Below are 21881 nucleotides of genomic sequence, written 5' to 3' on the forward strand. Positions count from 1 at the left end.
ATTAGATGTCTAATGAGGGAGTTTAATTGTTCATATGAAGTTAACAAGTCAACACTTCACCTCAATAATCGTCAGTTATACCGCGTCTTCATGCTGCACGGCCGCTGCGGTGCCTCCAACACCACGTGGTTAGCTTGTTTTTCCGGTTCCGCGCACTCAAGCTGCGCACAGCTCGCAATTCGACTCGCTCGTTTTCTCCAATTTTCCTCTGTAGCGTCACCAGCTCGGGACCGTCGCTCCTCACCGGGACGCCAGACCACATCAGTAAGATCGACTCACCCACAGCTGATAGTTAGCACCGCTAAAGAGCGCTAGCTAGCTAGCAAGTTAACGAGCCGGCACGTTTGTCAAAGCTGATTCAGTTCCCGTATGATGACGATTCCCGCATGGCCTCGTGGCCGTTTGAGCTAAAATGTCAAAATGCCTCATGACACGGGAACTAACTGCTGATTCTGTCTCTAATTTCACGGCTGTTCGCAGCAGCCAGCAACTGTGTCCGTGCTCTATCAAATTACAAATGAAAAGCTGCATGGAGGTCAAAGGTCATCCCAGTGCTGCTGCTATGACTTGGCACTTTTCCTACAGTTGGGAGCAAATGGTTCTGCCAAAACAGCTAAATTGAGCCCTTTGATGTATTTTGGGCGTCAGGTTGAGCACAAAATGAAAGAACAACAGCTTCCAGGTGACACCTGCAGTAACGTTTGTCCTGCTTCTTTGTGTAACAGTGTTCAGAGCACCTTACACCGGGTCCTGGACATGATTCCACTTGATACATGTTAGTAACTGCACAGTTAGATTTGGGTTTGAGGCTGTTACTTCAGAACCTGTCATCATGACTCAGCAAATTTCAGGAACAGAACAGCCTGGGGAGCCGTTTGTGTCTTGTAACTTGTGACGTCACAGCCTCTTCTGTTCACTCAGTATTCAAACATCTCTGTTTGTCCGTCAGGGGACAGCCATGTCTTCCAAGGTTGCCGTGGTAACGGGCAGTAACAAGGGCATTGGCCTGGCCATCGTCCGGGCGCTCTGCAAACAGTTCCAAGGAGACGTTTACCTGACAGCCAGAGACGTGTAGGTAACAGTCAGGTGCCTCTGCGGGAGCACGGGGACGCTCGCCGCTGTTAGGGATCATTTATTGTCCCGACGAGGGATTCTGGTGCTTGGCTCGAGTTCTGTGAATGGAGAGGAACGTGTCGTCTGGTTGTGTTGCAGCGGCCGCGGCCAGGAGGCGATGGAGTCCCTGGCCTCGGAGGGACTGAAACCCCTGTTCCACCAGCTGGACATCAACGACCTAAGCAGCATCGCCACCGCCGCTGCCTTCTTCAAGGAGAAGTATGGCGGCATGGACGTCCTGGTCAACAACGCCGGGATCGCCTTCAAAGGTGGAAGGAGGCGGATAGATTCACCTGCATGACTCACACTTTACCTCAGACAGATGACGAATGATTAACCAGCATAATGATTCCTAGTTACAATAAATGTGTTTGTTTTGTTCTGATTTTGTTGTTAATCTCATATTTGAATGCTGGATTGAGGATCAGTCGCAGCGTTTAACGTCCTGAACTGACGAGTGGCTCCTTCAGGCTAAATACTGAGATCTGAATCGATTTACTTCCATTCAGTCAGATTCTTGAATATTTTTTCAAATTCACAATGTTGTGTTCTTTCAGTGTGTAGGACGTCTGAATATCATAACTAATGCTAATAACATCAGTAAATATCAGTTGATAATATATTATAGAATATACATGTTATAATAATCCCCCCTCCCCCCACAGTGGCGGACACGGCTCCATTCGCCGTCCAGGCCGAGGTCACGCTCAAGACGAACTTCTTCGCCACCAGAGACATGTTGACTCACTTCCTGCCGCTGGTTAAAGCTGGAGGTAAAGATACTGGACACGGGTGTGATGAAAGCACGGCTGGGATGTTCCGTGCATCGCTCCCGCACGCCGGCGTTGAAAGCGACTTCTTGAGAGCAGTTCTGTTCTGCCCGGTTCTGCTTGATCCTCTTGCTCTGGTGTTCGGTGTCCTGCTGTTTCTTCTTGACTTGTACCAAGCGTGTTGTAACAGCCGTCCTCACATGTCTGTTCAGGTGCCAAAACCAGTTTGACAGAGAAAATCAAACGTCTGAAGAGACAAAAGCTGTTGCGTGCCTTGAAACAGAAGACCAGACAACTGGAAAGGAAGACACATTCCAGCCAGCACGAGGAAGTCCACCAAGCCTGGAAGAAGAGTTTATTAATATATAAAAAGAACTCCGTGATGCTAGAAGCGCTTACTACTTGTCCCTGATAGAAAAGAATAAGAACCACCCCAGGTTCCTCTTCAGCACCGTGGGCAGGCTCACCAAGAACCATAGTGCTGTTGAGCCATGCATCCCCCAACTCTCAGCAGTAACGACTTCCTATCTTTCTTTACTGAAAAGATTGTGAATATTAGAACGAAGATTGCCAGTAATGGAGGACAGACTACAGTCCCCATAGAAGCACCTCCCAGACTTGGTGCTCACTTGGACAGTTTCTCCCCCATCGACCTGTCAGAATTAACTTCTGCAGTCAGTTCCTCCAAGTCAGCCACTTGTCTGCTGGATCCCATCCCGACAAGCCTCCTTAAGGATGCCTTCCCTCTAGTCAACACTTCTATATTGAACCAAATTAATCTTTCCTTAGTCACAGGTTATGAGCCACAGGCCTTTAAGGTGGCTGTCATCAACCCTTTACTTAAAAACCTTCTCTTGACCCAGATGTGTTAGCCAACTATAGGCCAATATCCAACCTCCCCTACATCTCCAAGATCCTTGAGAAGGTTGCCCTGGAGCAGTTACATGAACATCTGCACAGCAACGAGCTCTTTGAAGCCTTCCAGTCTGGATTCAGGGAACACCATAGCACTGAACCAGCACTGGTCAGAGTCTCTAATGATCTTCTTACAGCTTCAGACAGAGGTCTCGTCTCTGTCCTTTTGGACCTCAGTGCTGCATTTGACACCATCGACCACAGCATCCTGCTACAGAGACTAGACCATGACATTGGGATTAAAGGAACTGCCCTAAAATGGTTTAAGTCCTACTTATCTGACAGGTTTCAGTTTGTTAATGTTAATAATGACCATTCAGAGTATAGCAGAGTTACATATGGTGTACCACAGGGTTCAGTTTTAGGACCGATTCTCTTCACTCTTTACATGCTCCCATTAGGTGACATAATCCGGAAGCACTCGATCAACTTCCACTGTTATGAGGACGACACACAACTTTACTTGTCGATGGAGCCAAACGACACAAGCCAGTTTACTAATCTGCAAGACTGCCTGAAAGACTTTAAATCCTGGATGTCTTCTAACTTCTTACTGCTCAATTCAGATAAAACTGAGGTCATCATGTTTGGACCTAAACACCACAGGGACACACTCTTGAATCGGATCACTCCTCTAGATGGCATCACCCTAACTTCGAGTACAACTGCAAGGAACCTTGGGGTCATTTTTGACCAGGACCTTTCCTTCAGCTCCCACATAAAGCATGTGACCAGGACCGCCTTCTTCCATCTGCGAAGTATCGCTAAGATTAGGAACATCCTTTCCCAGAGTGGTGCTGAAAAACTGGTGCATGCATTTATCACTTCTTGGCTGGACTACTGCAACTCTCTCTTGTCAGGATGTCCTAAATACTCCCTAAAGAGTCTCCAGCTGGTCCAGAACGCTGCAGCGAGGGTTTTGACGGGAGTTTAGAAGAGAGAACACATCTCTCCCACTTTAGCTTCTCTCCTTCCTGTAGGATCTAGAATCCACTTCAAAATCCTTCTGCTGACTTATAAGGCTCTCAATGATAAAGCTCCATCCTATTTGAAAGAGCTCATTAGTCCCTACTGTCCCACCAGAGCACTCCGCTCCCAGAATGCAGGTCTTTTAGTGATTCCCAGTATCAATAAAAACAGACTGGGAGGTAGAGCCTTCAGGTACCGGTTCCTCTACTGTGGAACCAGCATCTCTCCATGGGTCAGAGAGGCAGACACTTTAACTACGTTTAAGTCCAGGCTTAAGACCTTCCTCTATGACAGAGCCTTCAGTTAGGACAGGTTCAGGTAGCTCTGAACCATTGATAGCTATGCTGCTACAGGCTTAGACTGCTGGGGGACACATCAGGTTACATGGAGCCCTCCTCTCCTCTCCTCTCCTCTCCCCCTCTCTCCTCCTCTCCTCCCTGGACATTTTTGGAACTGTCATTACCATTACTTGTTGCACTTTGTAGTTTGGCCTTGGTGTCTTGCAGTCTCTCTGTGTTTCCACAGATCCACCAGAGCCCCAACCGCCGCCTGCATCGCCCCCCTCCCCTCTTATTCCCCACTGTTATACTGGCCTGCGCTCCCCTTCCATGAACCAGTCTGCCATCCAGTCCCCCATCAAGCTGGCTTGCTCTCCCTGCCTCCCCTCCCATGAACCAGTCTACCATCCAGTCCCCCATCAAGCTGGCTTGCTCTCCCTGCCTCCCCTTCCATGAACCAGTCTACCATCCAGTCCCCCATCAAGCTGGCTTGCTCTCCCTGCCTCCCCTTCCATGAACCAGTCTACCATCCAGTCCCCCATCAAGCTGGCTTGCTCTCCCTGCCTCCCCTTCCATGAACCAGTCTACCATCCAGTCCCCCATCAAGCTGGCTTGCTCTCCCTGCCTCCCCTCCCATGAACCAGTCCACCATCCAGTCCCCCATCAAGCTGGCTTGCTCTCCCTGCCTCCCCTTCCATGAACCAGTCTGCCATCCAGTCCCCCATCAAGCTGGCTTGCTCTCCCTGCCTCCCCTTCCATGAACCAGTCTACCATCCAGTCCCCCATCAAGCTGGCTTGCTCTCCCTGCCTCCCCTTCCATGAACCAGTCTGCCATCCAGTCCCCCATCAAGCTGGCTTGCTCTCCCTGCCTCCCCTACCAGAAGCTTCCTTCTTCAGCTGTTATTAACATTTCCGTGTTTCCCACATTTTGTATTGTAAACTGTTTTCTTCTCTGTACCAACATCTACTGCACGTCTGTCCGTCCTGGGTGAGGGATCCTCCTCTGTTGCTCACCCTGAGGTTTCTCAGATTTTTCCCTGTTAAAGGTTTTCTATGTAGTTTTTCCTCAGTCGATGTGAGGCTCTGAGGGCAGAGGATGTTGTTATGATGCCATGTGAAGCCCTTTGAGACAAACTGTTTGTGAAAACGGGCTCTACAAATAAAATTGCCTTGCCTTGCCTTGCCTTGCCTAAAAAGGCTGCAGACCCCTGGTAAGGGAAAGTGAAAAATAACTTAAGCCAGTAAGATCTCTGACCAACTTACCCCACTGAGAAAAAAAATGAAGGTTCAACCCAGAAGTTCAAGCTGCTATTCAGTAAGTAGTATTGTTTGGTGTAGAAAGTGAACTTCTCCATAGATGGATAGGATATTGTACTAGCTATTCAACAAAATAATTTCTTGCTTCTCCAGGGCAAACAAAACTGTGTGTGACCCAGAGTGTGGTATCAGTACATCAGCACATGGAAGTGAATAGATAAATATTGACAGAATACTACAAGCACAGTTCAATGTAGTACATGGTGTCATCATCTCATGTGTACATCACTAAGAGAAATACTACTGTGTGTGACCCAGAGTGTGGTATCAGTACATCAGCACATGGAAGTGAATAGATAAATCTTGACAGAATACTACAAGCACAGTTCAATGTAGTACATGGTGTCATCATCTCATGTGTACATCACTAAGAGAAATACTACTGTGTGTGACCCAGAGTGTGGTATCAGTACATCAGCACATGGAAGTGAATAGATAAATCTTGACAGAATACTACAAGCACAGTTCAATGTAGTACATGGTGTCATCATCTCATGTGTACATCACTAAGAGAAATACTACTGTGTGTGACCCAGAGTGTGGTATCAGTACATCAGCACATGGAAGTGAATAGATAAATCTTGACAGAATACTACAAGCACAGTTCAATGTAGTACATGGTGTCATCATCTCATGTGTACATCACTAAGAGAAATACTACTGTGTGTGACCCAGAGTGTGGTATCAGTACATCAGCACATGGAAGTGAATAGATAAATCTTGACAGAATACTACAAGCACAGTTCAATGTAGTACATGGTGTCATCATCTCATGTGTACATCACTAAGAGAAATACTACTGTGTGTGACCCAGAGTGTGGTATCAGTACATCAGCACATGGAAGTGAATAGATAAATATTGACAGAATACTACAAGCACAGTTCAATGTAGTACATGGTGTCATCATCTCATGTGTACATCACTAAGAGAAATACTACTGTGTGTGACCCAGAGTGTGGTATCAGTACATCAGCACATGAAAGTGAATAGATAAATATTGACAGAATACTACAAGCACAGTTCAATGTAGTACATGGTGTCATCATCTCATGTGTACATCACTAAGAGAAATACAACTGTGTGTGACCCAGAGTGTGGTATCAGTACATCAGCACATGGAAGTGAATAGATAAATATTGACAGAATACTACAAGCACAGTTCAATGTAGTACATGGTGTCATCATCTCATGTGTACATCACTAAGAGAAATACTACTGTGTGTGACCCAGAGTGTGGTATCAGTACATCAGCACATGGAAGTGAATAGATAAATCTTGACAGAATACTACAAGCACAGTTCAATGTAGTACATGGTGTCATCATCTCATGTGTACATCACTAAGAGAAATACTACTGTGTGTGACCCAGAGTGTGGTATCAGTACATCAGCACATGGAAGTGAATAGATAAATCTTGACAGAATACTACAAGCACAGTTCAATGTAGTACATGGTGTCATCATCTCATGTGTACATCACTAAGAGAAATACTACTGTGTGTGACCCAGAGTGTGGTATCAGTACATCAGCACATGGAAGTGAATAGATAAATCTTGACAGAATACTACAAGCACAGTTCAATGTAGTACATGGTGTCATCATCTCATGTGTACATCACTAAGAGAAATACTACTGTGTGTGACCTTTGTATATCATAAGGGTGTCCAAGCTTTTTTCAAAGAGGGCCAGATTTTAAAATGTGCAAATGTCCAAGAGCTGATGTACTTGTACTGTAACCATGAAAGGCAAAATATTTGCTGTGTTAAGCAATTGACGTGAACAGATATTGTAATTTCCACCTTCCCTGGAAGCATCAGCCCTCAAAATCAGTCGTCCTCTTTTCATCAAGAGTTGCCATGGAACAAAGTGGCCTGTATGGGGCACACAGTCAGGGGAAGTTCCAGAGTGCTGCTGTCACCATGAAGTGGAAAGAGAAACTGTGTTCTGGGTCTGCATGCGTTCTTAGTTCTGTTTGACAGTGGTGGTGGGCCAAAACTATATAGCCGTATAGAAGCTGACCTCATGCCATGATTGGCCCCTGGCCGGGACTTTGGACAAGCCTGGTGTTGAACATAATGAACCTTAATTTCAGCAGCTCAAAGGTCATTTAAAAAATATTAAACTGAATTTATAACAGCTACTGTCCTCACTATCTTAATTGAGATTTTTTTTTTGATTGACAGAGTTCAAATCAAGAAGATGTGTGGAAAGGCCCTGGACCAAGGATGAAATGAGTGCTGTCATGAAACACTTCAAAACTCCCATTTCAAAGGGACACCTTGACACAAAGTTGGAGTGTGGCAGTGCAGGCTTCCTGAGCACCCTGTTCTGATGAGCAGGACCATTCAAAACATCAGAGATTTTGTGAGGACCAGGGGCCTGATGTTTGAAGAAATATGGTCTGATAGAGACCTCTTTGCTGTTACAGTGAATGTGTTGGGTCTGTGGTTGAGGGTTGTTTTTACCCCTTGATTCTTGTGCAGTGGACTTCCTGTTCCGCTCAATTTCTGTTGTTTAAATTTGAAATCAATATTTTGCAGTTCTCTCAGGGCAGTACTTGTGATGAAGTCATTTCCTTACTCAAGTGTTGCTGTGCACTTTATGGTGGGATACATTACTCTGCACTTCAGATTTTTGATGTCGATTTAAATCGTAAATCAACAGTTGATTTGAATTGAAAGATGTGAAAACACATTAATACATTATTCATGACTTATTAACTGATTCAAACACCATTTATTGTCATTTCAGGACATGAGGGTACATAAAAGGAACAAAATTTAGTTAAAAATAGCATTCAGTGCAAATTTGATGTATAAAATAAATTTTCAGTGTTTATTGCATTTAGATAGCAGAGTATTGTGGAGAGAGTACTAGTCTTACAGTTTAGTAATATTACTCTCTGATAATACCAGGTAATGGGCCAGTGGGGTACTTTTTCACTGATGCATTGCCAAACAACACTAATGTATGTGTGTAGTGTACAGTTTGAGCAGTGTGCTGTCCTCATAGGTAAGAGTTTTGGCCTGATTGTGTGTGTGTGTGTGTGTGTGTGTGTGTGTGTGTGTGTGTGTGTGTGTGTGTGTGTGTGTGTGTGTGTGTTAGTATTGACCACTTAAACCAGTGTGGTCCTCATAATTAAGGGTTTTGGCCTGATTGTGTGTGTGTATGGAAAATGTCCCAATAAATAATGGGGGTCCTCAGAATCCACTGTGGTGCTAGGAAACACCTCCTCCCGCCCCGTCCTCATAAGCTTAAAATGTCAGGTTTTCATATTTTCAGATTCTTTGACAATAATCTCATTTTAAATGGACAGAAATGTTTCTACACTTTTTGGGGCCAATTTGATCTTTCTTGCATCTGTCTAACCCTAAGCCTGAACCAATGGTCTACATTGTGCCTTTGTATGGTTTAAGGAACGGTCGTCTCCATTGCTCAAAAGTCAGTCCAAATTACTGAGATGGATCGCCTTTGAGCCTGATTTCAAGCCTGCACGGCCCGACGGGAGGTCCAATCATTGCTAAGGAAGGGGAATCACCTCATACTGGTCAGTTACATCAAACGGAGAATTTGATCATTTTCAAAAATGTCTGTCATATATGTGTTAGGAACAAGAGGATTTTTGTTTTAGAAATCTTCAAACCGGGTCTTATTTTCAGATCAAACTACTCATGGAAAGTGAGGCCAGCCTGACTGACATATTTCTTGACATGGGCAAAAATAAGGACAGTAAGAAACTAAACTGCACTCCAGGATTGGATCGAATGACAAACGGTCAACAGATAAGGTTCCATTCAAATGGGAGAAAGAATCTGGAATGGTCGTCACAGAAGAAGGGTGGTGGAATATTTGCTCTGTGCGGTCAACTTCCAGGAGTTCTGGTCTCTGGAGAGGTTTTTGTTGGTGGACTCTGGTGAGATATTTCATAACTCCTAAGTTGAAATGTTTACTTTACTTATATTTATATTTATACAGCACTTTTCATACAGAAATTGCAACACAAAGTGCTTCACAGAAATGAAAGAAAAACAGGCAACATTAAATACGATATAAAGCAATGAAGCAATACAATAAATGTTAAGAACCCAGCCTTCCCAACCCACATGACCACACACACACACACACACACACACACACACAACCACACACTGACTGTCAGTACAAACACGGCAGGGCCCTGATCCTAGTGAGGAAAGACCACCTATGGGAGCATTTGCAGACAGGGGAGAAGGCCAAGGGGCTGTGTTGGAGGAGCTGTGGTGAGCAGCCAGCAGACCATTTTCATTTATTCTGGAGCTGCTCAGTTATTCAGCCCTACTGGCTTAGATGATGCATGGAATACAACAAAATTTAACCATGAAATTCACAGTTCTGTTTCCACAATTTACCTGGGAAACATTGCACCTCAAATGCTGGGGCGAGACAAATATGATCTTCTCTAAATATTATTAGCAAGCAGCAAGAAGACTGGAACTCCAAGATGGTTGCAAGCCACACCTCCAACAGAGTGGGACTGGATTGATATCGTGACCAGTATCCAAACTATGGAAAGGATGACCTTCTGGTTAAATCTAAGGACTGATAAATATCAGCAGCACTGGGACAAATAGATGGATAGATTAATAGATGGCTAGAAGAGATGCTCACTGAGCCATCATGGGAAGTGTAAATCCATCAGTATAACATCTGAATGGGTGGAGAAGTGACTGAGTGTTTTTCCTTCTTTAAAATGGGTGTCTCCCTTCTGTTGCATATTGTTGATGTGTCTTCTATAAGAATACAAATCAAAACAAAGCTTTAAAAAAAGAAAAGGCCAGAAAAGTCCCAGTGTGAACAGTTGACCCTCCTTGCGGTGGAGGTGGCATGGAATGAACAGAAAGAGTCCGGTACAGCAATTCCTTCCAAGAAGACCTTTTTATTCCCAGGCAAACAGGTGTACGACCAGATGTGACAGAGGTTCAACCATTCCCCGGGCAGATGGAAACTGGCGCCTTATATACCCGCTTGAAGAATTTCCCCCCCTGGCCCCGACCAAGAGCAGGGATCTCCCTCTATCCCCAGAATCTCTTAGCTCCCAACACCACATCAAAAAAAACAGAAATTACCAGTCTAAAATTCACCCATGATTTATGGTTATAGGTCCTTAAAAATTGGCCAAACTCCCCAATATACTAGATTTGCCCAGATAGTTCCAGCAGCAACACCCCCCCCTCTCCATTCCGACCGTGGTCTCTCCCGGAACATTTATCCGGTGACGGTACCCGCCCGGACTCTTTTGAACGCGGACACAACAGAAAGGTGAGTGGCACAATCCAACACTGGCACCCTATTGCACTCTACCCTGTGGAGCTTTGACACCCCGAAACCTCCTTCCACTGCTCGACGCCTCCAGTCCTCATCGTTACATCTCTCTGCCGACAGGTGGAGCGATACCGGCGCAGACACCCCCGCCTGAGGACCACCGCCACCAAGGCACGGTTATATAGATAAATAAATATACATAATCAATAAATAAAGATGCCGCAAGCTGGATAGGGAGCCGTGTGCAAATCCGCTCTGTAATTTACTGTGCAACACTCAATAAAGTGCCGATCTTAAAGTGCGTGTGCCATTATTAAAGTGCTGTGCTAATTGTGAAGTACTGTTAAAACAACCCCCGTGCAACCTTCATACATTACTATCTTAACGAAGGGCTCTTCGTTACACCCAGGTTGCTTCCTAAAGTGTAGTAACATGCTGAGGGTCACGCCCTCACAGTCGTTAAAGCTTCAACTTCTCACCTGTGACTTAGACCTGGAGAAGCCTGCTGGGTGAGAGGCCCAACCTCTTCAAGCAAGCTGAAACAATCCAGTTGCCTTCAACCCACATCTTCAGAGTTTCCGTGTCCTGAACAGCTGAGCTCAGTCACAGACGTCTCTCTGAACAAACTGAATTTTCCCCTATTTTTATTTGGCAGCTTGTGGAACATGTCTCTACAGCCAGTGGGATGGATCCAAGTCCGACCGGGTCTCCCGCCATGTTTCTGCATGACTGGCGCATTGACGAATCCAAACCCAGCTGCAGCTGAAAGAATGACACTGACGCTGAAATGAAAATGCCATCCACGTGATTTATTAAATGAGAGAAATTAAGAGTTACAGGTTCATCATTCTCACAGTTGGTCATTTTAATCAGCTCCTTCCTGTTTTGGCTGCAGAAAATGTGTACATGGAGAAATGTTGCCTGAAGGATTATAATATGTTCCTCTGGAGTGAAACACACCGCTCTCCACCTTTCCATGTTGAAGGACGGTCACCTAGTGCTGGCTCCGCCCCTTTCTTGTGAACACACACACACAAAAACAGGAGACGAGATGCTGGCTTGATGTACTGAGTTTTACCGCTGATCCCTGACTGATGTTATTTGCCAAACCACAGTGAGAAAATGACCTGGATATGCTGACTCTGTTTCATGGTACAGTCCCCAGAAAAAAGGAGGGAAAACAGACACCTGTGATTTCAAAATAAAACAGGAATTAACCAGGACAGAGAACAACATAAGAAAGCTGACAATTTGAAACAAACCACATGACTACAGATGAATTTCTTAAAATGAACTCACTGACAATCAGCAGTCAGAACAGGACTGTCACACTTCCCCCAATTTGAAGAACCCAAATTAGATGTTGCCTAGTTGGCTCCTCTGATTAACTACTAATGTCAACAGCACGACCCTTGAGATCAAGTTACACCATTTGTTTAACTTTCACCAAAACAGAACAGAGAAATTTGTCCCAGTGAAAACAGGAAAGGATGAAGGAGTTCCATTACAAGTGAGCCTAACAGAGCCAGCTTGAGGATACCCCACAAAGTACCTTGACACCAAAAACCAACCACATTTGATATTGGAAACACTAGACTGGATCAGGAGGGTCGCTGCAGGGAGTTTATCAGGCCGGTCCAACACCAAGTCACTAAGGCCCTAAAAATAGAAGAATGAAAAGAAAGCATGGTTATAAATGCTGTTCCTGGTCCTGAAATACCACCTAGCATTTCTGTAGATGTGAAAATACACAGTGCTGATGAATCCGTTCCAAATCTGTGAAGGGACTGAATTACCATCATAAAGGTGCTCCTACTCTGCATCACCAGTGACGCTCATCACAGTGACATTCAACCCCACAGACACCTTGTTGTTCCACTGACCAGATTTAATCACTGCTCCTGAGTCACCATTCTGAGGACTTGCAGGTGTCAGGCACCTCCACGTCAACAAGGGCGTTTTAAACACACCCTCTTATATTACCCATATGCTACCAACAGTCACGTGCAGCTGAATGAGAACAAAACTAGGATTCCTTTGGTTGGTCTCAAGGCTTTGATGCTCCACTTCAGCTCTTTCTGTCCCTGTTGGTTAAATTATGTTAGGAGACCTAAAAGCTTGGGTGCAGCTTTGAGATGGTTGACGTTCACTTCCAGAGGCACAAAGCAGATATTTCCTGATCTGCAAAGTCAATTTCAGGAGTAAAAGTCAGCAGTACATGAGTGACTTTGGAACGCTACTGAAGCTGTTACCTCAGGACAACTGTTGGTTGGGGGAGTTCTTTTTCTACTTTTAAAATCCAAATTTCTTCTAGCCCTCACAAATTACACCATTTGTGTTGCTGAGTGGTAGTGACTGGAATACTGGGACCAAGAACCATCTGTTGGTTCATTTGAATTTAGTTGTCAAACAGGATCTCCAATATCATCGGATCAAGCTTGTCAAGGGGGCTGCAGGTGAGGTGGACCGACTGTGGAAGGTGTCCCATCCTTGGTCAATCAAACCTGTATATCTTCCCCTCCTAAGCAGACCCAAGTATCACATTTTACTGACTGGTGCTGCAGGCTGGGTTTATTTACAACTGTCAATGTTATGGTGAGAAAATGTACTTCTACTCTCATTGTACGGTTGGTGAAATCTGAAATGTGTATTTAAACCAGTACCTTCACAGACGACGCTGGCATCTTCATTGTGACCACAGTTGGCCCTCCCAAAGCCTTTATGTTGACAGTCAAATAGTGACGACTCGTCTCCTTGACACTTCACATTATCCATCCAGATTGGTCCACTGCCCTGCCCAAAGTATGCCTCACGTGGTGCGGACACAGCTTTGCCACAACCCAGCTGTCGACAAACCACTTTGGCATTCCTCTTTGACCAGCGATCGTCACACACCGTTCCCCACCGGTCGCCTACAAAGACCTCCACTCGTCCAGAACATCTGCTGTTGTCAGGGCTGACCAGCCTCACTGGAGGATTTGGTGCCGAAGTGCTGTCAGCGCCTGATAAAATGGAAAATAAAGTCCGTAAATACCAGTTTTACTGCCACATTTTTGGAAATTATGGAAAAAGGCACCGTATGAATCTTCAAGGTTCCAGTGAGCCAGACAGTAAATCTAGGATTAAAAGAAGTCAGTGTTTTTCATGACTTGAGAACTTACAGGTGAGTAGAATAACTAAAATGATCTCGTCACAGCTCCTTGTGTCACCTGTGAGGTCAAGTCTGGTTTTTCTCCCGTCTCCATGTTTTGTCTTGTCGTTTTCTGTTTTATTTTGAAAAGAAACTGTCCTCTTGTTTCAGCTGACTTGCCCTTCCTCTTGTGGCTTGGTCTTATGGCATCTGATCCCTGTTACCCTGTGTTTCTATGTTGTCAGTGTCTCCCTCTGTCTTGTGCCAGTGTTCCGTCTCCGTGGGTTCACCCCAGTCCTTTGACCACAGCCTCAATCAGTGTTCTGTGTTTTCCTACCACCAAGGAAGAGATTTTGTTAATTTGTCAACCTTAGTCTAGTTTTTAATTAACATTTTTATAGCCTTTGTTTGCTGACTTTTCGTAGCCTATTGCGTTTATTCCTCCATTTCAGAGGAGTGTTCTTTCATATATTTCTCATAGCCACGCCTCTTCCCCGACAGGAGAGGGGTGATCTTGTAAGACAGGTTCGGAGCCTGTTTTCTGTTCCTAGAACTTGGAGTCACCTGGAAACCTTCAATAAAGACTTCATTGACACACCTGAACCCTGCGCCTGTGTCCAAGCCTGGTGGTGACACATTGTCTGACCTTTAACATTTGAGTGTTGGACTCTCTTGTAATTTGGTTTCTATCTCTCTGTTTTTCCTGATCCTCTGATATCTCTAAAGGGGTTTGTCATTACTGAACCCACTGCTACATTCTCACCATTAGCAGCCGTCTTCGTTGACCTGTCAGCAGCAGTCTCTGTTTTGGTCCACCAACAAGCACCCGATTCGCAAAACATTCACTTGTAAAACCTACGAATTGACATCACTCACAAACGCCTGCAAACAGGTGGGCTAAGGGTGCACACTGAGGATTGTCTCTCAAATGAGCACGATAGCAAACACTGACTCAGCACATTTGCCTTGATGAATATTGTTGTGCCAACTCAACCAGACCAAGAGATTAATTCAGAGATGTGACAATCAGTCCAGCTGAAGAGGCTTTCGGCCTGTGAGGCCTAACACCTCTTTTCAAAGCCTGAATTCAAGTGACCACATGTTCTTGGACAAAGGGTCACAAAGGAGGTGTGATGACTCTGGCCACTGGCCCCCCTCTGAGAACCTGGCCACTGACCACATCCAAGAACCTGTCAAAATGCTATTGGCTGAGAGCCAGTATCATCCCACAGGAAGTGACATCATCGGCCTCCACATAGAAACTTCAGCGTGAAGAAGACTCTCTCTCTCTCTCTGTGATTTTCGCCTCTCGGTGTTTCTTCTCTCAGTGGTTGTCTTCCCTTGGGTGGTTTGCAACGTCTTCAGAAGATCCCACCCTCCGGTTCTCCACCTCGGACCTCGAGTACAGTGCAGCAACGACAGAGCCCCCACAAGGACAACTCTCTCCCTCCTGTTCACTCGTCCAGAGAAGCCACCGTCGAGCCACGCAACCCGCGTGAACTGGTCCCAGGAGAAAGAAAGCCCATCCCAGCTTCTTCATCCTTTCCACCAGTAACTCCAGCAGACCCTGCAGGCTGCCCCGCCGCCGCTCTGCTGCCTTCCGAGTCGAGCCGAACCGCGCTCCGGAACACGGAAACTGAATCCCTTACCGCTCCACCGGGTCAAGTAAGGATTCCCTTAACTAGGCATTTTCTGGGCAGAGAAATAGCTTAGTGTGTTCTATAATGTCTATGAATGCTCTGTTGATGTGACGAAGTCCTGTAATTAGCAGAAATTACATAGAATTATACGTTATTTATTGATTTTAGTTATTAATAACCGTGACCTCTCAAGAAGGCGTTACCGGTTATGTGTTAACACACATTTTTGGGTTTACCTTTGTCCTCTCTCTCTGTCTGTCTGTCTCTCTCTCTCTGTCTGTCTGTCTCTCTCTCTCTCTGTCTGTCTCTCTCTCTCTCTCAGTCTCGTTGAATCACGAAATGCTCTGCTTAGTTATGAACATTCCGTAAGTTCTACCTCCACGGTGCTAACAAGCGGCTAGTTAGCTGAGCCTAGCTAGCCTCAGCTAACTAGCCTAGCTGCACACACACACACACACACACACACACACACACACACACACACACACACACACACATATTATCACTTGTATCTTTTGGTTCGATAACCGTTACACCAACGTGTTGCTGATTGATTGATGCACTGTGTTAATAAATATATTTTTATTACATGAGAGAAGTCGTAGTATCTTTTGTGTACCAACTTGTGGTCACGTGTCTCAGCAACAGCAGTGCTCGGACCTCCTCCTCCAACATCAGAGCTGTCCCCAGGTAGTTAATGGTACAGGATATTGACTGTTGGTGGATCAACTCTGTTAGAGACTGGTAACTGTTACAAGTTTGGTTGTCTTATAGTTTCCAGGGTGGTGCCCCGAATTATTAATATATATTATTAATTATATTTATAATTATCAGTTATCATTATTTTTGACCAATTGGCTCTTCAGCACACAACAATATGCAGCATGGGGGTTTTTACCTCAGGATGCAAAATACTGGAGGCAAAAAATGCAAGGCACAAGCTATGTGATGTACCAAAGGCCTGCACTGAACGCCTTTGGAGGAGGGTGTTACACCACACAACACAGCACACAGACGGCTGCTGTCATTGGGTGGTGAGGGGGAGACACAAGTGAAATGGACTATGAATACAACAAGGTAAGTTTGAATGAATATTGAGTTTCCTATGAATGGTGGTCAGGAAAAGGACCAGACACTTGTCTGTATTGAAGTAATGATGGCAGACCGCAGTAAGTCAGTTTGCAAACTAGAGGTCTTACCCAGTGACATTTTTCATTTGTTTTTAGACCGAGGAGAACAATGAAATTAGACCAGATCTGCAGAGACAGGGAACAGTCGCTGGTGGCATGAGATCAGTTCTGGGAGGAGGGGGAGCAAGAAGGAGTAGGAGAGCAGCTGCTGCTGCAGCATCACAAGTAGACCAGGAACAATGAGTGCAGCCTGATTAAGGCCAGTTCCATGAGATTCATCCATTGTTTTTACATCAGCTACATCCACTGGCTATCAACTGAGTACTGAGTAGCTTACAACAGCAGCTCCCTCCAACCCGCCGGACTCCTTCATCCTGCCAGCTGTGGCATACCAGAGGCTAAATATTGGCATCCAGTGGCAGAAGCTGTTTTACAAAAAAGAAAGAACGGTACCTGAGGGTTCTTCAGTCTATGGGCCCTATTTAAGTGATCTAAAAGCTGGCGCCCGGTGAAGTGTCAGCATCATCATAGTTTCGAGCCAGCTAAAATGATGTCTTAGTGTCAAGAGCCCTCGCCCTTGAACTAACAAACGAACTTGCACTCCGACTGTGCCAACAGGTGCTTAAGTATGTTAATGAGGTGTAGTGTGGTGCAACCATGCTGCACTGACATTTTAGAATACCAGAATAAATTCGCACCGTAGAACAAGAAGAGGTTGGTCTTTGGTCAATCCTGTTATGGTTCAAGCGCTATTTAAAGGGCGCATCAATCAGATGAGCAGATGTGCAACATAGCAATGCAGTTCTATTGATGCCGGACAAAGTTGGAATAGCGGCCGCCACTTCCTCCCAGGCCTGCTGCACCTCAGATGGCTTCAGTGGATTCCTGCTGCTCCTGTTTCTAAACATGACCTGAATGCCCGCCTTCATCCGGCACACAAGGAGGTCACTTTCTCCAGATAAGAAGCGCTTACTCCTCCTGAGCTGAAATGGGTGCGTCTCTCATATGGCAACATGTAAAATCCTGGCATACCCTAAAGGCAACGATACGAGGCACTCTGGTTGGTTTGAGTGATGTCATGCCTGATCCACACCTAAGAATAATTAGGTCCCGCCCTGCCTCTTTGCACCATGGTTTGTGCACTGATTACATGCCCTCTGAATATAAAAAAATGAAGCTGAACACAGCACAAACACAAAGCGAACCACTTGGAGCCCACTGGGACCAAGAACCACCTGTTGGTTCATTTGAATTTAGTTGTCAAACAGGATCTCCGATATCATCAGATCAAGCTCACGTGTATGTAGACAAGTACCTTCACAGACGACGCTGGCATCTTCATCGTGATCACAGTTGGTCCTCCCCAAGCCTTTATGTTGACAGTCAAATAGTGATGACTCGTCTCCGGCACACTTCACATTATCTAACCAGATTGGTCCACTGCCGCCCCCAAAGACTGCTTCACGTAGTGCGGACACAGCTTGGCCACAACCCAGCTGTTGACAAACCACTTCGGCATCCTTCAGTCCCCAGAGGTCGTCACACACCGTCCCCCACTGGTTGTTGTGCAAGACCTCCACTCGTCCAATACATTTGCTGTTGTCAGAGTTGACCAGCCTCACTGGAGAAAATGAAAAAAGGATCATAATAATTGTCATTTGATAAATAAAGGGGTGGCCCCCATGCCGCTTTTCCGTGAAGCGGCATAGAAAATGTACAGATGGTGGATATAATAACCGTAATTTCCGGACTATAAGCCGCTACTTTTTCCCCCTGCTTTGAACCCTGCGGCTTATACAACGGTGCAGCTGGCGGTTTCTGGTAGGCTGGTTATATTTCAAACAGATGTTACTGCACCTTTAGGCCTACTGCTCTGTTACAGGCACTTTTAATTTAGCACTTTTAAAAAACACTTAATTTAAGCATTGCCTCGACGAGCGCTGTAAGCTTTGTTTATGGTACGTGCGCTGAGAGCGCACCGTTTATTTCTCCTCAGTAAATACGTTTCGAATGCTGTGAAAGTTTGTGTGTCTTAAACGTGGTGTGATGTGATACAGTACAGTTTACACAGTAGGTACATGTTCCATACTGTTGTTATAAGTTATGCATATATGCAACTTGTTGTTTGTAGGAAATGTTAACAAATCGGAAGCTTCCCCAAACAGCCGTCTCTTTCCTGACAATCCCCTTTGTGCATGAACCCTTACATATGGTGATGAAACATTAAAACACCTGCGGCTTATAGTCCAGTGCGGCTTGTGTTTTTTACCTAAATGTTGCTGGTGCGGCTTCCAGTCAGGTGCGCCTTATAGTCCGGAAATTACGGAAATCACTAACATGAAAACCATTCAGTACACCAGCTCAGGCCATTCCCTTCATTGTTGAGTCCCCCTGGGTCCCAGCACCAACCAACCTGACTTCATGAAGTTGTTCATTGGGAACCAGGACATAACTCAAACCATTTAAAGAAAGATAATTGCAGGCTGTCAGTTTTGGTCAGATGACAGTTTGAAGGATGAATGAACCACACAATTCAACCATTTCAACCGACCACATGTGTCCACCCCAGGCGTGGCGTCCCTACACGGCTGGGACTCTTTTGGCTGCAAAGAGAGAAAATATGATCGACACTTTACCTGTGCTTCCTGTGACAGACTGCATCAGCAGGAGCACCAGCGTCCCCTGAAGCACCTTCATCATGGGATGCAAAGTTGCTGGAAACGACACAGGAGATTTTACATCAAACTTCATCCATTCAGACTTTCTTTGGGGTTGATTAAGGTTGAAATACAAATTCAATAAATGTCAAGTACTACTACTTACAGGTAGATGAGACCATTATTTTCCTGTCTGTCTACTTGGCTTGCAGTGGCTTTCTGAGGAACAGAATCGATGAGACCGGCAGCGCAGAAGCCTGTTGGTGACCAAACATATGATGTGAATTTACAAGTTACTTATGGAAGTAATACCAAAACAACCAGGTTTAAATGATCAAACACCTTAATGTTAATGGCAAACCCTGTCACATCATCCTTGACATCATTGGTCACTGACCTTTACCAGGTGAGAGATGGTGAGTTTCTTGGAGGCTTTTTGGAGCTGTCAGCATCAGATCACTCGCATAGCCAAGCTTAGCTTCTGCAAATGTCTCAGCAACACAAATATATACTGCCACATTTTTAAAAAATGTTGATGAGCTTGTTAGATGACTCATCACAAACTCATGTGGGAGTGTCAGAATAAAATGTGTATCAAATCAAAACACTTTGAAAGAAGCTGTCACGCCCAGACTTACTTTGAGTACCACTGGAAACCCTGAGGCTTCTGTCTTCAACTCTCTCTGATCATCAATCATGGTGTTGGGGGCCAGCGTTTGTAGTCACCTCTCTGTTCATGGATATCAGCAGCTTTGTCAGGTAGTCAACATCCTTTCTGCCTCTCAGAGCAGAAAAACAAGATGGGTACATTCCCCACTGCAAAACTCTTATTGCAATAAAATATATGCTCAAGCTAATATTCAAGCTTGTCAATTTGGCATGTACGCTGTTAACGTGAAGGTAACTGTGGGGAGAGCATTCTGCTCCCTGCTTACGCTCGGCTGCATAGACAAAGGCAACATGCAGAGACTTACTGTGGTCGACAATGACAGCATGAGAACGCCTCTAAAACTGCCCAGGTGCTGCAGTGCTACTGAGATGTTTGGATGTTGGAGTGTCTTCCTTGGTGTTGCTTCAGGTGCAGGGAAACAGTTTCAGGGAACTGTGCAGCTCAAGCTTCAGTTCACCCAGAGAGCTTGGTCAGGTTCTCCTCAGGACAATGTAGACATTGGCACTCCTGTTTATATGCAGGTGACGGCTGCTTACTTTTTCACTTTGGTTGTATCCATAAAAAAGGAGAGGAGTAATGTGCTCACTGGGGTGACATGGAAGGGGAACAGAATCCCAAATATCTGATTTGGTCCTGCAGTTGCTATATTGCATCTATGGAGCAGTGGTCCTCACCGTGGCCCCCCAGCAAGAAGGTTGTGGGTGGAGCCCACGGTGACCAAAGGCGTGGCTGGGAGAGCCGATGGATGGATGGATGATGTACAAATCAAAAAAGTGGGACAGAAGATAAATTCAAGTAAAAGTGTGTTGTGGCTGGTTCTGCTGAGGCAGGTGGAAATGTTACCAGAACATTCCAAAAGAATTTCTCCTGTTGTCTTTTATTGTCTTTGTTGGAAGTCTCAAAATTCCTGGCACATTTCAAGAAATGAGTCAAGCACACCATTTTCATTCAAGCTGGATGCTTCAGGGAGCAGCACGGTGGTGCAGTGGTCAGCACTGTGGCCTCACAGCAAGAAGATTCAGGTTCGAGTCACGGTTAGGGCACGGGGTCTTTCTGTGTGAGTCTGCACGTTCTCTCTGTGCCTGCGTGGGTTCTCTCCGGAACTCTGGCTTCTTCCCATCGTCCAAAGACATGCAATTGGGGATGAGGCTGATTGATTCTCTAAATTGACCGTAGGTATGAATGTGAGTGTGAATGGTTGTTTGTCTCTCTATGTTGGCCCTGCGATGGACTGGCGACCTGTCCGGGGTGAACCCCGCCTCTTGGCCATGGCCACTGGGATAGGCTCCACCCCCCTGACCCTTAATAGGAATAAGCAGAAAACAGTGGATGGATGGATGGATGCTTCAGGTTAACAGCATCTTGCGGAGGCGTTTGTCAGCGCATTAATCCTCTTTACAAAAATCAGACTGTGCAGGATGACCTCTGCCCAATCATGTCTTTGCAAGGTGCTGGAAAACTCTGAAGTGAAAAAGACTTCTGCATTTCTTAGCAGGTTTCACTTCATTTTTGTCCGTCAGACTTTTGTCAGAGCGCACATGTTCTTCATCATCAAACACACAGGAAATGAAATGCAGTTATTTATACACATATGATTACATTTGGAAACAAGAATTTCCAGTGTGATATACAGTAAATACAATCAAACAGACACTGCTTAAGATCCATAACATTCAATGGAATAAGGAGACAGAAGAAGCCGAAGCTCAGACACAAAGTTCAACTTGAAGAACAACATTGGACAGAAGCAAATAGAACACGTAACATCAAGGGAAGGCAGCTTCTGGCAGGGCTATGAACAGTTTCTCTGCCTCTGGCAACTGAGGTAGACGGATATGAAAATGTTCCAGAAGAGCTGCATTTTTGTGTCTTCTTTAATGTTGCTGCTGTGGAGAATGAATGTTACTTTGTCTTGTCTCCATGATGACAGCGTAAGAGATCATTAACCTGCCAAGTCAGATGGGTTTCGCCTCTGTCTACATGCTTCACT

General features: G+C 45.3%; 2 protein-coding genes and 1 pseudogene across 2 annotated transcripts; 2 read left to right on the forward strand and 1 right to left on the reverse strand.

Annotated features, from left to right (window-relative positions):
* LOC147270937 (uncharacterized) overlaps positions 1-21881 on the forward strand; it is a 78154-nt pseudogene that overhangs the window by 20594 nt on the left and 35679 nt on the right.
* Positions 133-7916, forward strand: LOC147270941 (carbonyl reductase [NADPH] 1-like). The gene is made up of 5 exons (XM_086202524.1): positions 133-264; positions 950-1071; positions 1213-1382; positions 1779-1886; positions 7547-7916. Exons 2-5 carry the CDS (start codon positions 959-961, stop codon positions 7693-7695), a joined length of 540 nt encoding a protein of 179 aa, XP_086058650.1. The 5' UTR covers positions 133-264; positions 950-958; the 3' UTR covers positions 7696-7916.
* On the reverse strand, positions 11466-19477 carry LOC147270942 (scavenger receptor cysteine-rich domain-containing group B protein-like). Its single transcript, XM_086203226.1, has 5 exons — positions 19388-19477; positions 19201-19278; positions 17880-18185; positions 13328-13666; positions 11466-12323 (listed from the first exon to the last, which is right to left on the reverse strand). Exons 1-5 carry the CDS (start codon positions 19401-19403, stop codon positions 12316-12318), a joined length of 747 nt encoding a protein of 248 aa, XP_086059352.1. The 5' UTR covers positions 19404-19477; the 3' UTR covers positions 11466-12315.

Source organism: Aulostomus chinensis, chromosome 1, assembly GCF_037954235.1.
Source record: "Aulostomus chinensis isolate RoL2024-O1b breed Wild chromosome 1, RoL_Achi_v1.0, whole genome shotgun sequence".
Taxonomy (NCBI): Eukaryota; Metazoa; Chordata; class Actinopteri; order Syngnathiformes; family Aulostomidae; genus Aulostomus; species Aulostomus chinensis.

Bases quoted from the DNA above. Each gene is read 5' to 3' on its own strand.
- LOC147270941 (XM_086202524.1), top strand. From the start codon at position 959: ATGTCTTCCAAGGTTGCCGTGGTAACGGGCAGTAACAAGGGCATTGGC. The intron at 1,072-1,212 runs GTAGGTAACAGT...GTTGTGTTGCAG, and splicing joins TACCTGACAGCCAGAGACGT to CGGCCGCGGCCAGGAGGCGA. The intron at 1,887-7,546 runs GTAAAGATACTG...TTTGATTGACAG, and splicing joins GCCGCTGGTTAAAGCTGGAG to AGTTCAAATCAAGAAGATGT.
- LOC147270942 (XM_086203226.1), bottom strand. The intron at 18,186-19,200 runs GTAAAGTGTCGA...CATTTTCTCCAG, and splicing joins GTCTGTCACAGGAAGCACAG to TGAGGCTGGTCAACTCTGAC. The intron at 13,667-17,879 runs GTACTTGTCTAC...CCATTTTATCAG, and splicing joins TGCCAGCGTCGTCTGTGAAG to GCGCTGACAGCACTTCGGCA.